Raw genomic sequence first — 18644 nt, 5'->3', positions numbered from 1 at the left:
ACCACGCAAATAGTCGGTGAAAGGTTTATGCGTGCTAAACGAATTCCGTTGTAACGCATGCGTGGTAAAGGCATGCGTTGCAACGGAATTCGTTGTATCATCATATATTCCTGTGGGAGTAGTGGGCATGTTCACGCATGCGCAAGGAGAGGGTCCACAACCAGATAGGGGAGCGCGAATATACAGGCAGAACCTGCTGTGTCCGCACCCCTCTGACGTAGGGGGTGTACAAAACGACGGGGGTGGAAATTTAGTTAGAACACCGGCCGCCCTGGCCTCCTTCCCCTCGGCGCACTCGCGGTAGTACTTCCGGAGCAGGCCCAGGGTGCGGCGGTAGAGCGGGTCCGCGGCGGCGGCAGGCGGAGAGGCTTCCGGTGCCAGGGAGCGCGGAGACTCCGAGGCCGGGCTGCAGGGGCTGGAAGTGGAGTCCGAGCTGTAGCCGTCGCTCCCCGAGCCCTCCGCAGCACACGAGCAGCGGCTGCAGAGCGCTCCTCTCCGCTCCTCCAAGGAGGCCGCGGCGTCGGGGAGAGAGGCCTGACTAACAACAGACTGGCGGCGGCGAGGTGACGCCGCGCATGCGCAGTTTAGATCGCCTGGGTAATGCGTAATGGCGTCTGTGCATTTGCTCTACGCATGTGTGTTGCAGAAGTATCTTATCTCTGCGCATGCTCTGTCGGGAGCGTGGCCGGGCGTCTCCATCTTCCAAGCAGGCGTCAGCGCAGCACACTTCTCTGCGCACGCGTGTCGCAGTGGTGTCTCTCCTCTGCGCACACTCTGTGGTGAGACTGGCCGGGCGTCCCTGTCTCCAGACAGGTCTCCGTGCAGTGTAGTTTCTCGCCGCATGCGCATTGGAGTAGTGTCTCTCCTTTGCGCATGCTCTGTCGGGAGTGCGTCAGGGCGTCCCTGTCTCCAGTCTCTGTACCGTGTGGTTTCTTCTGCGCATGCGCATTGGAGTAGTGTCTCCTCTCTGCGCACGCCCTGTGGCGAGTGCGGCCGGGCGTCCCTGTCTCCAGACAGGTCTCCGTGCAGTGTAGTTTCTCGCCGCATGCGCATTGGAGTAGTGTCTCTCCTTTGCGCATGCTCTGTCGGGAGTGCGTCAGGGCGTCCCTGTCTCCAGTCTCTGTACCGTGTGGTTTCTTCTGCGCATGCGCATTGGAGTAGTCTCTCCTCTCTGCGCACGCCCTGTGGCGAGTGCGGCCGGGCGTCCCTGTCTCCAGACAGGTCTCCGTGCAGTGTAGTTTCTCGCCGCATGCGCATTGGAGTAGTGTCTCTCCTTTGCGCATGCTCTGTCGGGAGTGCGTCAGGGCGTCCCTGTCTCCAGTCTCTGTACCGTGTGGTTTCTTCTGCGCATGCGCATTGGAGTAGTGTCTCCTCTCTGCGCACGCCCTGTGGCGAGTGCGGCCGGGCCTCCCCGTCTCCAGCAGGCCTCAGCGCAGTGCAGCTCCTCGGCCGCTCCCGTCGCCTCCACCCCGGGCCCGGAGGAGCCTCTGCGGGGCCCTCAGCAGAGCCGAGCGCCGCGGCCGCACGGAGGAGAGGCCATGAAGCCGGGCCGCGCGGCGCCGCGGGGGGCGGCGGGGCAGGTGAGGGGGGGACGGGGCGGGGCGGGGCGGGGGGGTCCAGATTGTAAATGTAAACACTGCAACTCAAGCCGGTTAAACCTCAGGCAAGAACCTGAACCATGCCGTCATCACCCGTCTTCATTCGAATAAAGTATCACAACATAAGTAGAGGCTCACAGGCCGCGACCGAAGAGGGACGTGTTGTGATTACTGAACGATGCAAGAACTGCAGACACCCTTCACCAGGGGAGGAGAGGGAGCGACCGAGGGCATGAATACAGAGGCGCCCCGTCTGCACATCTGGATCCAAGGGTCCGCTGCCCATTGATCACTGCAGCATTTCCAGTTCCTCCTGGAGCACGGGCACTCACAAACCTCCTCTCAGGCCTTACATGTACAGTGTGGTTTGTGGCCGAGGGCCGCACCGAGGGGCGTGAATATTACAGGTTTTTTTTAAAATCGTCATCTTTTTAAAACACTAACTGGATACATACGTCCAGTGACATGGGGGCGTTAGGGACAGGGTCAAACTAGGACACACAATAGATCCCAGTACCAAAGTGAAAGAGACCCTTTGGTAAAATACAAAACTAAAGACATGGCCCATGTCAACAAATTGACAGTTTTTATTTTATAAAGACATGGTGTAAGCATTTTTTGGCAAGGTATGGAAGACTGCATGGATGTGAGATTGCTGCACACAACGTTACTTTTAATATCAGGGAAAATCAACAGAAAAACCTGTCCCAGTAGATTGTAAAACAGGCCCACAAAAAGTAAACAATGGTGCAAAAGATAGCATACTGTCATGTGGCCCAGCCCACTTGTACCATTTCCAATGCATGTAAGAAACTCATGGATAACTACATTCAGATCCATTTTTGATACCAAAGGTCCCAGGTAACCCCCGGCAAGACAAATACTAAGATGTGTGCTTAGTCCTGACAGTGAAAAACACTCCATTTCGTTTTCACTGGTGAAAGGCCATCCTGCCCATAGGACAGAATGGGGGAGGCTGGGTATTGAGTTCCAACACTCTTTTGTGTTTCCTGAAACTCTCGGGGGATCCTTCTACGGAGTAGCTGTGCTGGGCTTGCCCAAGCAAGAAGGGGGGCCATGAAAATGGTCTGCGGGCCGCTAAGCAAGGTCAGCAGGGCGCTGACATTCAGCGGGCTGTATGCTGTGTACCACTCCCCTAGAATATATCTGTCCATGTGTTCTGCTACAGCTTGCCCTATGCATCTGCTTCAGTTGAGAGCACACCCGGATGTCAGTTTCTAATGAAACACCCGTGGTGTCTGGGATTTCAGTCGCCATAGCGATTGGTGATTCTAACCTGGCAGTTGAGAACATGCTGGCTGCTGGAGGAACGGGAGCTGATGGTGGACATGTATGTTTACTGTCTAGTGAACTACTAACTTCAACCTGAGTACAATCTTGGCGGACAGGGTAACTCCATCACAAGTATGGCAGATATCCCACCTACCAAATTACAATCCCATTATATCCTATAGAATTTGTAATTTGGCAGATGGGATATCCGTCACATTAGTGACGGAGTATCCCATCATCAAAGATCATAATCAGGCCCTAGGTGTCCTGACGTGCATACACGTTGGCGATGACGAAATTGGCCGCCTCGTGCTGCGTCTGAAATCATCGTTACTTCTGTATCGGCTGGCCTGTTAGTTGTTTCAGTTGTGAGGTCCAGCATCGTTACAGGAGAACCACTGGTTATTCGAGCCGCACCTCTGGTAATGTTTGTTTCTTGGTAGTTTGGGCCACCCATGGCCATTGCGGGCTTGGTTTACACCAGGCGAGCGCTGCCTGACCAGCGACCACATGAGCTTCAGTGATCGCGAGCTCCAGCGTCTGCGAGCTCAATCAACCAAACGCCAACGCATCTCTACCTCCCTTAACGAGGTCACACTACATTCCCTTCCGTGACAGCCATCTTGGATTGGGTCGCGGTGTGGGGTAGCATTGCACTGTATTTAGGACTTTATGGAACGCATTGTTGCACTTTGTTTTAATGCGGCGCTAACCTATGTGAGACTACTGGCTGGTAATTACGTTGACATGCACACCTAACCTGTCTGGTGTATCATTTGATCATATTAAGTCATCTTTAGAATACGCAAAGGCCAAGGAAGGCGTTTTACTTTTCACCTTTATGGGCTTGTCCAGCGAGTTTGATTTAGTGGCCAGGGATGGTTGTGGGACCTCATGCCACAGGAGGGGTTGGAGGTTGTCCTGGTGGAACTACTAAAACGCCTGCATTGGGATACCACTGCCCAGGCATGTTACGGAAACGCAGGCGAATGCACTCCTGCTTTTAAAGTGGCTAAGGGTGTCAGGCAAGGGTGCAGACTAGCCCCTTTCCTTTTCTACATTAATTCACTGGAATCTGTTTTACAGAGTATGGGAAGGGATTTCCCATGGATAGGACAGCAGCAGGCCCGTATTAATGTATGCCGATGATGCTGTGCTGCTGTCGCTCACTGCCAATGGGCTCCAACACTTGCTGGATACTTTTAATGACCTCATGCTAGATCTAAAACTAAGAGTCAGCAATACAAATCTTTTATAATGTCATTAGCCCTTAGAAATATGCACATTCGCAGATTTAGCATTGATGGTGTGGTCATCACAAAACTGTCCTTCGTTAACTACTTAGGTATTTTACTGAATGTTCATTTTAATTGGGCAAAACTTGTCGAACAGAGAGGGAGCAAAAGGAACTGTGTTGCTGAGGCGTTTTTTTTTGGTTTCTCCGGGAAACCCAAGCAGAAGCCATTGAAGGATCTGCTATCCCTTTTACAAAGCAAAATGCATTTCAGTGGATTCCTGCGGACGGGGGTCTGGGGCTGTGCTGGGTGTGACCATCTGGCTGTCAATGAGAACACATTTATCACAAGATTGCTGGCTGTTCCAAACAGCACTGCGTCTTTTATTACGCACTCAGAGGTTCATCTCCCTCATATCAAAGAAACAGTTAGACTGGCTCCACTTCTTCTACGAGTTACAATTCAGAGTCCCATCTTCACAAAATGTTCACGCAGTGTATTAGCTGATTGTATTAAATTGGATAATAGTAACCATATTTCCTGGTTGTCATGTGCCAGGAAAACCTGTACGGAAGTAGGAGTTCTACACCTGCTTCATTCCCCCAACATGACCACTGGGAATTCCAAGTCCCATGTTCGCTCCTATTTCAGTTGTGTATCTTGTGACACTGTCTGCTATAATATGGATATCTTATCATCAGCCCAGGTTGAGCCTTACTTAGTCTGGATTCTGTCCCAAGACCACAGATTTTACCTTACACGTTTCAAAGGCTGTGCTCTGTCTATTTCCTGTCCACTTTCCCCCTTCAGCTAGCTGTTTTTCGTTTTTACCTCCTTGTTGTTGTGATAATGTTAGTAAACACTCCACAATTCATTTCATGTTTCTCTGTAGTCTGTTTTTTCAGTACTCAGAGCTAAATTTCTACAGTGTCTTTTATGTTCTTTTAACTGTAGATCAGCTTGTCCTATGGAAAAATGATTTTGAAGCTGTTCTGCCTACTTTAATGGTCAGGGACAGATGCAGATACATGTCCAGAAAGTCTAGCGGTACAATACCGGCAAGATACTCCAGGTGCTTAAGGTGCATTACACATATCAGTGTTCAATCTCTAGTGACAGGTTTGATTTGCTCTAAAATACCTTAGAGGACTAACATACCAGGTGCAGAGTTCTGCGTGCAATTAGCGTGTTCAGGCTCGTATTCATAAGAGCGTTCAGTGGGTCAATGTATTTTGTGCAGAGACGTCTAATATGTGAGGTAGAAGGTTTAATCTTGGTAAAACAGCATCTCAGTGGGTTAAGCCCTCGCTGCACACATGCATAACATACATTTTAATCTTTGTCAGTTTTAAGACTTTTCCTAAAGTAGAACAATATATATTTTTTTTGTTAGGTCGATGTGCTAAACATTGAATAAACACTTGTTTGTACTGTTAACTTTATACATGGCCGTTCTTAAAACACACACAGCCCCACATACCTTCTTACATTAATCAAGACATTGACAAAGCATCCCACTGGCTTATCTCTTTGCCAAATTTTGAATCATCGTTCACATAGGCTATCTTTTGTCACTTGCTGGGCTGTGATGTCTGGCGGCCGGTGTGGGTGAGCACTGATGATAATTCCCCTCTCTGTATCTCACAAAACTTTAAGTAGATGGTAGATTTGTAATGCACAATTTGCCGTTTCAGGTCCCACTGACGTTTTGCGATGTTGCTGCCTGTTTCTCTGAAGAGGAGTGGAACCTTTTACACGAGTGGCAGCAGGAACTGTACAAGAATGTGATGAAGGAAATCCACCAAGTTTTGACTTCTTTGGGTGATGTTATACTATTTCATTCTTTGGGGCGTGAAGTGTATGAATTGCCAACATTATAAATATTGTAATGCTTCGGTTCTTGAAGGTTGTGTTAAACTGGGGCATTGTTGCAGTGCGCGTTCGTTTTCTGGTCCACTACAACAATATGACGCATTTGGTAATTTGCATGTTGATGTTTATGGAAATCTATGATTAAAAATTCATTATTGTGAAACTATTTCAAAGAATTGAGCTACTGTTTATAACTTGGCTAGTGAGAGGCTCTAAGGAATGAACTAAACAAAGCCTAGAACTGCTAGCTTGGTTATTGTGTTCCTCTCACCTGTCCCTTTAAGAGTTGGGCGGTGCTTTGAGATCAGGTGGTCTGTTCTTCCACCATTAGGAAGGGACATTTCAAGCATGCGAACTAAAAGAACCCCTCCAGGAGGGGAGAAGTGGCATCGTGCTGGTTTCACAGCCAGCAGTTTTACTGATTATCCTGCACTTGCTTCCACCTTCTTACATTTTTCTCTTGGTATTCCTGTTAAAAACCAGTGAATACGGAGATCCGTTGACTATTTCACGCTTTTTGTCATTTGTCACTTGACTGATTTCTTTTCTCTTAAATACATTGCATTAATTTCTTTTTGCAATAGGTCCCTTGATTGCCTCCTCGGTCTTTTCACTAAGACCCAAAGAAAGGGACGAGGAGCGCTCTGTGGACTTTCAAGACCTCGAGATAAGCGGCAGTATGACTTCTTCCTTAAGTGAGTAGGAACCGCACAAAGAGCGTGTTAAGATCTAAGACAAGTGGTTCATTTTTCATAGTTTGCTTTCTGTCAAACTGTATTGTGTATTTTTCATTGCTGATAAGGTTGTATCATAAAATAACTGTCCCAATGAAAGATATTGAATTGAACATTTTAGTATAAATGTGAATGCAATTTTTATGTTTTTTCATTTTCGTTCCTACAAAGGCAGTCCTTTGTGTTGTTTTAAACATTTTTATTCATATTAAAGAAAGAGTTATATGAAAACAAATGTATGATCTAGTAGCCATTGCAGGATCCATCAACTGAAGTTAAATGCTGTAATATCGATCATTAAATGGTGGTAGGGTGGATTAGTAAAATCCCCACTCTTGGTCTATGGTTCATGCAGAGTGGTCCATGGACATATAACGACCTTCGTTATACCTCAGATACCAGTGTACAATTCCAGAACATTTCTTTTTTTTTTTTTTTTGCAGAGTTTTATATAGCGTGAACTAGACCCGACCCGAACCGAATCAGGTATCAGAGCGCTTTACATATTTTCCAGTTACGTTACATGAGGACACATTTTCATTTTTTTAGGCACAGGGAGATTAAGTGATTTGCCCAGAATCACAGGAGGTTTTGGCGTCGTTACCGAGACTCGAACCCAGATCCACAGGTCCGAGGTCGAGCGCCCTAGCCGTTAGGCCCCCAATGTGCTACATTTTCTTGCTTAATAGAACAAATTCTCCAGCAAAGCAAGTAATATTTTGCAAATCCAGAGTTTCTCTTTCATCTCTCTTCCATCTTTGGAGTGGAAGGCTCTACTCGCGGAAATAATTCACCTTTTCTCAACTTAACCTACTGATTTGCAGTCTCTCATGCCTTTCACTTCACTATATGCAAGGCGTGGCAATAAATGGCCTGATTTCGAATGTGGTTTGTACTGCATCAGGGCAGTGGAGTACAATACTCCATCACCTTGACAGAGTACCCCCTCCTTCGCATTTAGCGATGTCCAACGGCCCACAGACATCTGTAGTCATTGGCAATAACCACCTTAATGGCAATTTCGGTCAATGTGTGAAGAATTTGGACAGCCGGTACCGTCAAATCGACAAATCTTTTTAAACTTTTAACATGTTTTTTTTTTTCAAAAACAAACTTTCAAAGTGAGAGTTTAGTTTTGAAAAGTCAAAACCGAATAATCCCCTAGCCATGGGAATTTTCTCTCATAGTGTGGGGATTCATTTGAACATTTTCACTGTCCCTTACTGGTTGTTTTACCTGGCAGTGAGGGACAGTGAAAACTGGCCACTCAACCTCCCAACCTAAATGAGGCAGGCCGTCAAATCGCCAAAAGTCAGACGGCCTGTGCTTCATCTGGACTTCTGATCACTATCGCTACTACATTGAGATACTGAAGGTCCACGCGCCTGTAAATTAAGTGGGCAGACAGACTGTTTGGCAGAGTACCTGATAAACTCTAAATCATGCCCAAAACATTATACAGGTGCAACTTTGATCCTCAAACACAGCATCAAAACATTAGCGATGTAGCTCTCAGATCATCTACCACTCAAGAACTCTTCTGGAATGGCATACTGCTTGCCTGATAAGGCACTTCAGTGCCGCGTCTGGAGCATGCAGCGCTGTAAATGTAATTTAACTTTGTACAGCCCTATGTGTTCTTCTCTGCCCTTCCCCTGCAGAGCCCCATGTTGCCCCAACAAACCGACCATCTAAGTAACACTTCTTGTTCCCTGTGTCCAGTGGCAGCTCACTGAGGGAGTACGGTGGGGCGGGCAGGGGCAGGGTGGTGGGTAGTAAACTCCGGCATAAGGCGGAACAGGGGCAAGTAAATAAATAAATAAAACAATTGACATTGGCGCACTGCATCGTCGAGTTGACGTTGCAGCGCGCGCAATGTAAATTGTTTCATTGATTTATTTACTTACTTCCGTTCCGCCGGATGCCAGAGTTTACTACCCCCACCTTGCCCATCCCTCCTGCAGTACTCCGTCGGCGGGGCCGCCACTGCCTGTGTCAGATCTTGGGCTTCTCTTACGTATAGTCAGGCATCAGTCTGCTCATAAGTTATTCCCCACAAACACCCCAAGAGTGTGATGAAAAGATAAATGCAGAAGGTAGCAATGGGAAAATTAACTGGAATTGTCTATGTGGTTGCAAGTTCCAGACTTCCTAATTAAAAACAATAAATTTGGTGGTTTAAAAGTATCCCTTATGTTTAATTTTTGTCTTTTTTTTTTTTAAATCTTTTTATTAAATTCAAAGTTACAAAAAACATAGAAAGAAAACAGAAAACAAGGCAATACATTACAAATGTGTCACTGCGGTGCTGGTGGGGGGCACATATTCAAATCAAAAGTCAGAGGTATACAGTGAGAATGGGGGGGGGGAGACCAGGAGAAAGCTAGATGTCTAATTTCTCGTGGAGGAAACATTAGGTTGGGAGGATGACAGTTCCATGTCCAACTCTGGAAGGGGGGGGGAGTACATATCTCGCCACGGTACGTGTTCCATTGATTCCAAATCTTCCCCCATTTGCGGGGTGTGCCTCGAGAAACATATACTGTCTTTTCCCTAAACATACACCAGTCCATGTTTTGTTGCCACACCACTGTCGGTGGCCTCTGGGCACCCCATAACTGAGCAATGTCTCTCTTAGCAATCATATTACCCAAGGTCACCCATCGAAGCTGCGCCAGGTCATAATCATTCGGCTCCCAGACATTTAACAGACACCGCCTCGCCTCAGGCATTGATTGCACACCCGTGACCTCACTCATAACTTCATGTACTGGAGTCCAGTAGCGCCTCACTGCAGAACATTCCCAGATAATATGGAGGAACGTACCTACAAGACCACAACCACGCCTGCACAGTCCATCCGCAGAAAATCCCATGCGTACCAAACGACGACCAGTCACATAAACCCTATGAAGAATTTTGAGCTGGACAAACCGGAGGCGCGCCGGGATCGCCACTTCCTTCGGGGAAGAGATCGCAGCCTGCCAGTCCTCGTCATCAAGTTCCAGACCATCACTAGTCCACACCTCTCGAAGGTGACACAGTAGGTCAATCCTGGTATTGATCAATTTTTTGTATATGAGTGAGATCGTGCTGTCCGGGACATACCCATCCAGAATACGATCTTCAAGCGGGGACGCCTCCGGGATATCCGTGCCCAAGGGAAAGACAGATAACACCGCATGTCGGATTTGCGCATATCGAAAGGATTCCCTATCATTCAAGTCATACTCAACTTTCAGCTCCTCAAACGTCTTAACTCTACCCTTGATCCACACATCATTCACCCTGCTGATACCGATCACATCCCACTTATCAAAACCCTTAGACTTACAGAGGGATCCAAGCCTATCCGATGCGTAAAGCGGAGTCGCACGGGTTGGCCTATCAGCCCAGCCCAAAGCCACAGTAGCACGATGCCACACCTGCACTGCTGTCTTAGTGGGGCCCGTGAGAGTCTTGCTGGCAGATCTCGTGTACAGAGCCCTGTTATAGTCTCCGCCAGGCAGTAGCCACTTGTCCATCTTAAATGCCGGATTCGGCGAGGGACCGTAAGTGCCGTGGTTAATAGCCCCAAGCTGAGAGGCCCAGTAGTAACGGCGAATGTCAGGGAGCGCGATGCCACCTTCATACCACGGGAGCGTCATCTTCGCAAGGGCAATACAGGAACGGCCCCCCCATATCAATTGTCTCTGTTGATTTTCAATCTCCCGGAAGTAGCGGGCAGGTACAATGTCAAGTGAGTTTTGCAGCGCATAAAGGAACCGGGGCAGCGACATCATCTTGAACAACGCTGCTCGTCCCAGAGGAGAGAGAGGGAGCCTACCCCACGCAATTACATCAGCTCGGAGGCGCTGGAGAGGGGGCAACAAATTGCGTTCATAACGAAGCACAGGATCCAAGGTGATAAAGATCCCCAGGTACTTAAATCCCTCCCGCACCACCGAAATAGGACAGCCACGAGGCAAGAGAGGAGCATCGCCCGAGAGAACATAAATGCAAGACTTCGACCAGTTGATGACGAGACCAGAGTTTTTACGGAAAGAAGTCAGAACGTCAAAGAGGACGATCAACGATTTTTGAGGCGACGTAAGGTACAACAGGATATCGTCCGCGTATAAGGATACCCGATCCTCAAACTCCGGAGTCCATCTAATGCCTTTCAAGGATGGCTCTCACCTCAACCAGGCCGCCAGTGGTTCCAAAGCGAGGGCAAATAGAAAAGGAGACAAAGGACAGCCCTGGCGCGTTCCTCTGCCGAGGGCAAATGAAGTAGAGACACGACCATTTACGACCACTTGAGCTAAGGGATCGGTGTAGAGCAGTTTCACCCAGTTGATGAAAGTTGGGCCGAAGGCGAATTTAGAGAGGACCGCCCAAAGATATGGCCACTCCAGTGTATCAAACGCCATGGTGGCGTCCAGAGACGCCAAAATGGCCGGTTCACGCAGAGTTTCCGCCCGCGCAAGGGCACCATGCAGGCGCCGGAGGTTCAGCGCCGTGTTGCGATGTGGTATAAATCCCGATTGGTCCGGGTGAACCAGATCGCCTATGACAGTGACTAAGCGGTTGGCAAGCAATTTGGCCAGGATCATCGGTTCAGCGTTGATCAAAGATATGGGCCTAAAGGAGGCGCAGCGATCACGTGGCTTACCATCCTTATGAATCACTACTATGGAAGCTAATCTTTGGTCAGGAGGGAGGGAACCTGCCTCCAACGATTCCAGGAACATCGACCATAAATACGGTGCTATCGTATCCGGACGGAGCTTGTAGAGCTCAATAGGGAGCCCATTGGGGCCCGTGGCCTTCCCAGAGCGAATCGAGCGGATGGCAGTCGCGACCTCCTCCACCGTGGGCGGAGCCTCAAGGAGTCCCCTTTCAGGATCGGACAAACAAGGCAGCGAGATATCGCGCAGAAGCAAATGGGAGTCATGCTCGGGTCTATCAGACACAGGGGAGTACACTTCCCGGAAATAATCAGCGAAACATTAAACGATGTCAGCAGGGTCAGTGAGACTCACTTCATTCACATCCACAATCACAGGGACCACCCGACTTGCACACTCCCTTTTATCCAGCCAAGCAAGCAGTTTCCCCGCTTTGTCACCCACATCATACAGACTTCCCTGCTGTTCCCTGCTCATTACTTTTGTCGCATCCGTAACCAGCGCTCTGTATTAAAGTTGTTTTAGACCCAGAAGGTGTAGCCTGTCTGGGGTGACCTCGGATTCTAACTCCCCCTCCAGGACAGTGATTTCGTTTTCAATGCGAACAACCTCCTCCTGGTTGTTTCTCTTAACATTAATCGAGGAAAGGGCCAGGCCCCGAATAACAGTTTTGTACGCTTCCCACAACGAAACAGAGGTTACAGAGTCCACATTTTCAACAAAATAGTGGTCAAGCGTTTTAACAAGTTCCGCTCTAACCTTAGGATCACGGAGATACCAGGGGTTAATCGGGGCCACTCGACCTTCCGTCCCCAGCTTCGTATCCATGACCAACCATAATGGGGAATGATCCGATATACCCCTAGCAAGATGTTTTACCTCCCTTATGGAGGAGGCCTGGGAGGAGGGCATCAGCACATAATCTAGTCTTGAGAGACTGCCATGGGCCCCAGAGTGGAAAGTATACTGCAATCGCCCAGGGTGGAGCAAGCGCCAACAGTCAGTGAGCCCCAGAGTCTCCAAGAAGTCCCCCAACCAGGATTGAGACTTTGCAATTTCCCGGGGAGGGTAGCGATCGCACATCCCCGACACCACATAATTAAAATCTCCGCCCACTACAAGCAGACCCTCCGGGACTCGCAGGATTACTCTTCCCAGATCAGCATAGGTAGTAGTCTGGAGACCAGGCGGTACGTAGACGGAGAGCAGGGTGATAACCCTCCCCTCCCAGCGCCCCACAATGGCGGCGTACCGTCCCCTGTCATCAAGGATGATATCGTCAACAGCAAGAGGGAGGGAGTTCCGGATCAGAATGCCCACCCCCCTGGAACCAGAAGTGAAACCGGAGTGTGCCAGGAGACGATAGCCACGCCTATTCATTGCATGGCACGTGTTGCCAAGCAAGTGTGTCTCCTGAAGCAGGACCACATCAGGGGATAGACGTCGCAACAGTTGCAACACCACACCCCGTTTAATCCTGTCCCCCAACCCGTTAACGTTCCAGTACAGTAATTTAAGTCCCCTACCCCCATCCCAGAGATCAACCCCACCCCCACCCCACACCAAGTGCGACACTGTACAACAGGAGCTCATCAATACTATGCCTTGAAAAAAACAATGAAACGTAAACTGCAACCCCCCAACCCCCCAAAAGACCCCATACACCTCACCCCCCACCCCGCACCCCTGCGTGAGACTCAAAAGCCACCCCAACTTGCAGTGTGCCTGTCGCCCTAACATACAACTAATCTACGAGAAGAACCCTAGAGGAGGAAGACTCACCCACCCCCCGCCCACACCCCCAAAAGACCGCATATTAGCAAGCAATAATGGCATAGCATCAAACCACAGCTGAAAGTCAATACGATGAACCGGGAGCCGTCTCCGCTCCCTATTCCCGCTCCACCGGGCCGCCCTCCGCTCCTCCGGAATGTCCAAAGTGTTCAGAATGTTCCTGTCCCATGGGCAGCGCGTCAAGCCAGTCACTTGCGGCCCCAGGATGATCGAAAAAAAATGTTCGTTCATTGTACACCACACGTAGCCGGGCCGGGAAAAGCATAGCATATTTCATGTCTCTGTCTCTCAGCCTCTTTTTCACCCCTTGGAATCCCAGTCGCTGTTTTTGAACCTGCTGGGTGAAGTCCGGGTAGAAACTGACTGTAGTGTTCTCAAAAGCAGTAGGGCCAGATTGACGCGACGCTTGCAGGATCGCATCCCTGTCCCGAAAATTGAAGATCCGAGCAATGATGGGACGTGGAGTGGCACCCTGCTTAGGCGGACCACCCGGAATCCTATGTGCACGTTCTACGGCAAAGAACTTACTGAGGCCTTTGGGTGCCAGGTGATTCAGGACAAGATCCTCTACCAGCAGATCCACCGAAGAGGCTCCCGATGTTTCCGGGACACCAACCAGGCGAACGTTGTTCCATCGCGCACGGCTCTCAAAATCTTCCAGGCGTCGAGAGAAATTGTCACGGGAGGATCGCAGGTTGCCGACTTCTGCCTGTAAATCGGAGACATCAGTAACGAGGCTGGATGTCTTTAGATCGAGGGATTTGACCTTTTCATTAGTCTTCGCAAAATCTGCCCTGATCAGGGTAACATCAATAGCGACAGTGTCCAACTTATGGGCCAGGGCTTCATATTGGTGACCCAATGTGGCCTTCATCCCAGCAATGGCGCCCATGACGTCCTTCAGCGACAGATCCTCACCCATCGAGGAGTCCTCTCCGACGTTAGTCGGGGATTTAGTCGAACCCCCCGGAGAGCCCTTGGTGAGGGTGTATCTGTCCATGACATTAGATTGCACGGAATTCCCTCGGATAGCCGGCTTGGTCTTGCGTTTTTCTCCCTCAGGCTTGGTGGCCATCTTAGATCTTGCGCCCCGGAGGGTAGCCTGAGACCTGGTGAAAATGGCTACACTCGATGCGCCCGCATCAGTTTGGAGAATAAAATGGGGACCTCACACCAGTCAATGCGTCACCGTAGGCCAAGTCGCCAATTGTTGATAGGTGGAGGCAACAAGGACGGGCCGATCGAGACTAAGTCAAAGAGGTCGCAGGGCGAGAAACGAAACTGAAAGTAGACGACCGAGCCGGGGAGACTCGGGTGATCCGTTGTTGTTCAATTACTGTCCGGCTGGCAGAGAAATAAAGCCCGGGGCAGTACCATGGAGCAGGCCAGAAAAGTTCAGAGACCCGTAGCTTCGGCTCCCGGATTCCAAATCGGAGTCTGAAAACGGATAAATGGTCAGCAGGGCTGTACCAGTAATAACCCGTCCTCTAAGTCAGGATAGGATACAGGATAATCGGTGGAGGTGGCGAAGGTCCGGGAGCCCTGCGCTCACGCGACCATCTTGTTTGCGCGCGAAGCTCCTCCCCCCAATTTTTTTCTTTTTTGATTGTTTTTTATAGCTCTAACATGACCCATGTGGGCATCAGAGCGCTTTACAAATTTACAGAGGGCTCTTGCACCCCCGGCATTGCGTTGAGATTACATATTACATGCAGCACACACTTGCTATACCTAGACGACATCATTGATACTGGATCACACGCTTGAAGATGCACTTCACGTTGACTTGATGTGTATTGAGCAGACCCTCCAGCTTATCGCGATTTCGCAATTTGCAAAATAATCGCGAAATCGGCAGAGGAGCGCGATTACCGCGATTTTCACCTTTCTGGCCGCGAAAAAGGTCTCCGGGAGGCATAAAAAAAAATGCTCATATCTGATTGGCTGTACGTGCACACGTCACTACGTGGCGCCGTACAGCTGTAAATACCTGCCTGCTTTTTACTTCGGCCGGCATTAGGGATTGCAGAAAAGAAATGCAAAGTACATTCTTGTCAGTGGGCCCTGCCCATTGACAAGAATGTACACATTACGAGGCTGCATTCTCAGCTGCGCATGCCTCTCTTTTACCCCTGGCCGTGATGGCATCGCTCCCCTTACTGGACTCCTTCTCTTGCGGTCTCTTCGCTCTAGCCCCCCTCCTTCACTTTCCAGTTCCTATTTGTCCGTGGCAGGAGGGGTGCAGGGGAGGGGATAGAGGAATGGAGGGTTTCTGTATGGATGACCTTTATCTCTAATCTGCTCAATTAGCTGGCGCTTTTACGTTCTGTCTCCGTGTAATATAAACACCAGAAGCTCTGTTAAAACAAAGGGCTGGTGTTTGTGCTTGGTGAAATCAAGTATTTGCCTATGATGACACGATGTGTTCAAGCAAGGAAGCCGGGACTGACACCAAATTCTCCAATTTAACACTGTGCATTTCAACCACAATGATTAGACGCGTATTTATTTCAGACATGAAAGGTTAACACTTTGATAATAATTCAATGGGCATGAGATCAGTGCAGGAGCAACAGGCAGAATCCAATTTTAATTTTTTCCAGTTTTACACAGCGCGAATCCTGTCCAAGGACGGACAGGATATGCACTACACAAAGGACAGTCGCAGACTACATTACGCGTTTTCCTGCAGCATTCAGGTTTGCAGGGATTCACAGGGTGCTGCTAAGCTGAAGGATTGGATTCCGCTTCCCTGTGTCTCATGGTCAGCAGATGCAGTCACCAGGTCACATTGCCTTCGCCTCTCATGTAAGTTCATCTTGTCTTGTACTCGAGATTCCAACAGGACTTGGAACTTTCGGCTGCTCGCCCACCTCTATAGCAAGTGTGCTCAGTCCGCACACACAAGAAACAGCTCTGACAAGGGTGTCTGTCTTGGCCTATGATCACATGATTTGGTCTAGCAGGGATGCCGGGATGAGCCAGCATGATTCCCCAGTTTTGAACTTTACAATTCAGCCATAATAATTATAATGATATATCTTTCTGACATCAAGGGTTAATGCTTAGTCCTTAGTTCATGAGAGATGAGATTAAAGGAGTGGTGATAGGCAGAATACACATTTGAGTTATTGCAGTGTTACATGCGTCTGACAAGCACAGACTACTTTTCTCTTTTTTCCAGGCACACACTGATTACAGCAAGGGCTCACCTCTGACAATGGTTTCTATATATGCCTATACATCACATGACTTGTTCTAGCAGATAAGTGGAGATGGCCCCAGATTCCTCAGTTTTGTACTGTAAAATTTTGCCATAATGATTAGATGGACATTCGGACTTGCCATGAATTCCAGGACACACAGGGAGCTGAGCCCAGGGATTCCAACCGGGCTGGTTCCCTGTGTCTCATGCATACACAAAAAGCAGCAAGGGCCCAGCGCCCCAATAGTCCCTGTTTCCTCCCCTTACCTGCTCCGAGAGGGGTGATTAATTAAACAATGCAGGCAAGGTGGGCGTCCACTACTCAGCTTAGCATCCCTTGCCTGTTGCTTAGCTTCTCCCCGTAATGCAGCCCTTGCCAGACTAACACAGCCGGCAACTCAACAGTTAGGGTGCTGGCATTACCTCTATGTCCCTCGTCCTCGACCCAGTCATTACTAATGAGGTATATTCTGCGCAGCTGACATCCAGCGAACGGAGGAGAGCACTCTGAGCCCAACCCCGTTGCCCATTACCACAGAGGCCGCCGGGGAGGGCTCCCAACACCGCAGAAATAAAGCAGGGCCACAGGTAACCGCACCAATCCTGCAAGGCCATAAAACACTAGCGCAGCAGGAACAAGCCCTCCACCATAACACCGGGACGTCTAAAGATGGCGGGAAGCAGCTTTGGCTGCAATAATTCCATTGTGAAGCTGTGTGGAGGAGGGTGCAGAGACTCACCAGGAAATGAGGAAACCAGCCGCAGTGACAAGGACCACAAGAGGCATGTGCAGTCCAGCAACACAGGAAACGAAGGCACGGTTGAAATCTAGGAGGCCAGGTATCCCAACTCCAACAGCTCCCATGATGGTCTAGAAGCACCCAGAGCCCAGCAAAGGAGAAAACAGGACACGCAGGGTCACGCCTCACAGTGGAAAACTCAGATAAATCACTTTACATTGATTTAAGGCTGAAAAAAAATGATTTCAAGTAAAATGAAGTGCCGCAACAATGCCGCTAAATTTCCATTTTTGTGCCGCTAAATTTCCATTTTTGTGCCGCTAAATTTGCAAATCTATGCCGCAATATCCTGGGGGGTCTGATTGAGGTCCGTATTAATGGAGAACTTGTATAGAATGTTCCCATGAGATTTAAGTTCCTTCTTTTATTGGTAAATGAAGACCGTGCAGTACACGCTCCTCCAGGTACCTGTTGCCCTTTCATGTCATGAAATGATCGACATATACAAGTCTCTTTATGGCCGTCTTTAATGCTGCATATGTTGTCCTTCCCCTCCCTCCCTTCCTGCACATTACTTATTTATTGTGGGTTCTGTGCGTAGGCGTATCCTAGCTGTGCCAAAATACCTACTCACAAGAGTGTAAATCATGGATTCTCGCTTTGTTTGACAGGATGTGGGACTGGAGCCTTCTTCAGAGGGAGGCAATACCTGAAGCAGGCTCAGGATATGGATGAAGAGGACAGCAGGGACGATCCCAGCAGAGGTCAGCAACAACGGGTGGGATAAGTGTGTGTGCGTAAGTGTGTGTGTGTGTGTGTGTGTGTATGCGACAACAAAACATACAGTAGAAAATATCAACTATGTACATTTCAGTGTGAAACAGCGACACTTCTTTGCACCACACACAGTAAAAATTAATTGATCATAATAACTGAGTCAAAAGTTGTCGTTCTACTGAACATCTGCTCAACCAAATTTGACGTTGTGGTGATATGAGCAGGGGACAGGTTGACATTTTCAAGTGATGTGAAATCGTTGGGATCCCTTAACAATCTAATTATGAGAGAACGACGCACATTGGGACCCTGAAGGTGGTAGATGTGGGTCTCCCTTAAGGAGCCATTCTGGACAACTGGTTAATGACATGTGACGAATGAGCTGAACTCATACTCCGTCTGGATTTGAGGATTGTGATTGAGTTTTGGCTCTGCAGTGTCGATGCTATGAAGAGGCCAGAGTGGAGTAGAAGGCAGAGGACACCATTGTCAAGGATGCAGAGGGAACTTCCACCACTTTGGTGACTACTGTGGAGTTTGAAGCCAAATGGGTAGCACTGCAGAAGAGAGCAGATGTGTGTCTTGCGGTTGAGATGAGTTATCTTACAAATAAGTGGCTTTGGGTAAAAGCACTCGTAGTTGTGAGAAATCGCGGCTCAACCATCATGGAGTCGCGCCAATAATGCATCCTAACTGGAAACTCTCTAACAAAAGCCTGGAGAACGA

The 18644-nt window shown here is 49.0% G+C and overlaps 1 protein-coding gene across 1 annotated transcript in view; it reads left to right on the top strand.

The window, feature by feature from the left end:
• The first annotated feature begins 1408 nt into the window (after window positions 1–1408).
• Window positions 1409–18644, top strand: part of LOC144770973 (uncharacterized) — a 44382-nt gene continuing 27146 nt past the window's right edge. Inside the window, exons 1-4 of the mRNA XM_078655838.1 lie at window positions 1409–1580; window positions 5821–5947; window positions 6583–6693; window positions 17813–17905. Coding sequence (XP_078511964.1) covers window positions 1539–1580; window positions 5821–5947; window positions 6583–6693; window positions 17813–17905 — 373 coding nt within the window. The 5' untranslated portion in view covers window positions 1409–1538. The remainder of the gene's footprint in view (window positions 1581–5820; window positions 5948–6582; window positions 6694–17812; window positions 17906–18644) is intronic.

The sequence above is a fragment of the Lissotriton helveticus genome, chromosome 7 (genome assembly GCF_964261635.1).
Source record: "Lissotriton helveticus chromosome 7, aLisHel1.1, whole genome shotgun sequence".
In the NCBI taxonomy this organism is placed as follows: Eukaryota; Metazoa; Chordata; class Amphibia; order Caudata; family Salamandridae; genus Lissotriton; species Lissotriton helveticus.
The sequence above is the reverse complement of the archived record's forward strand: the minus strand, read 5'-3'. Positions and strand labels throughout refer to the sequence as shown.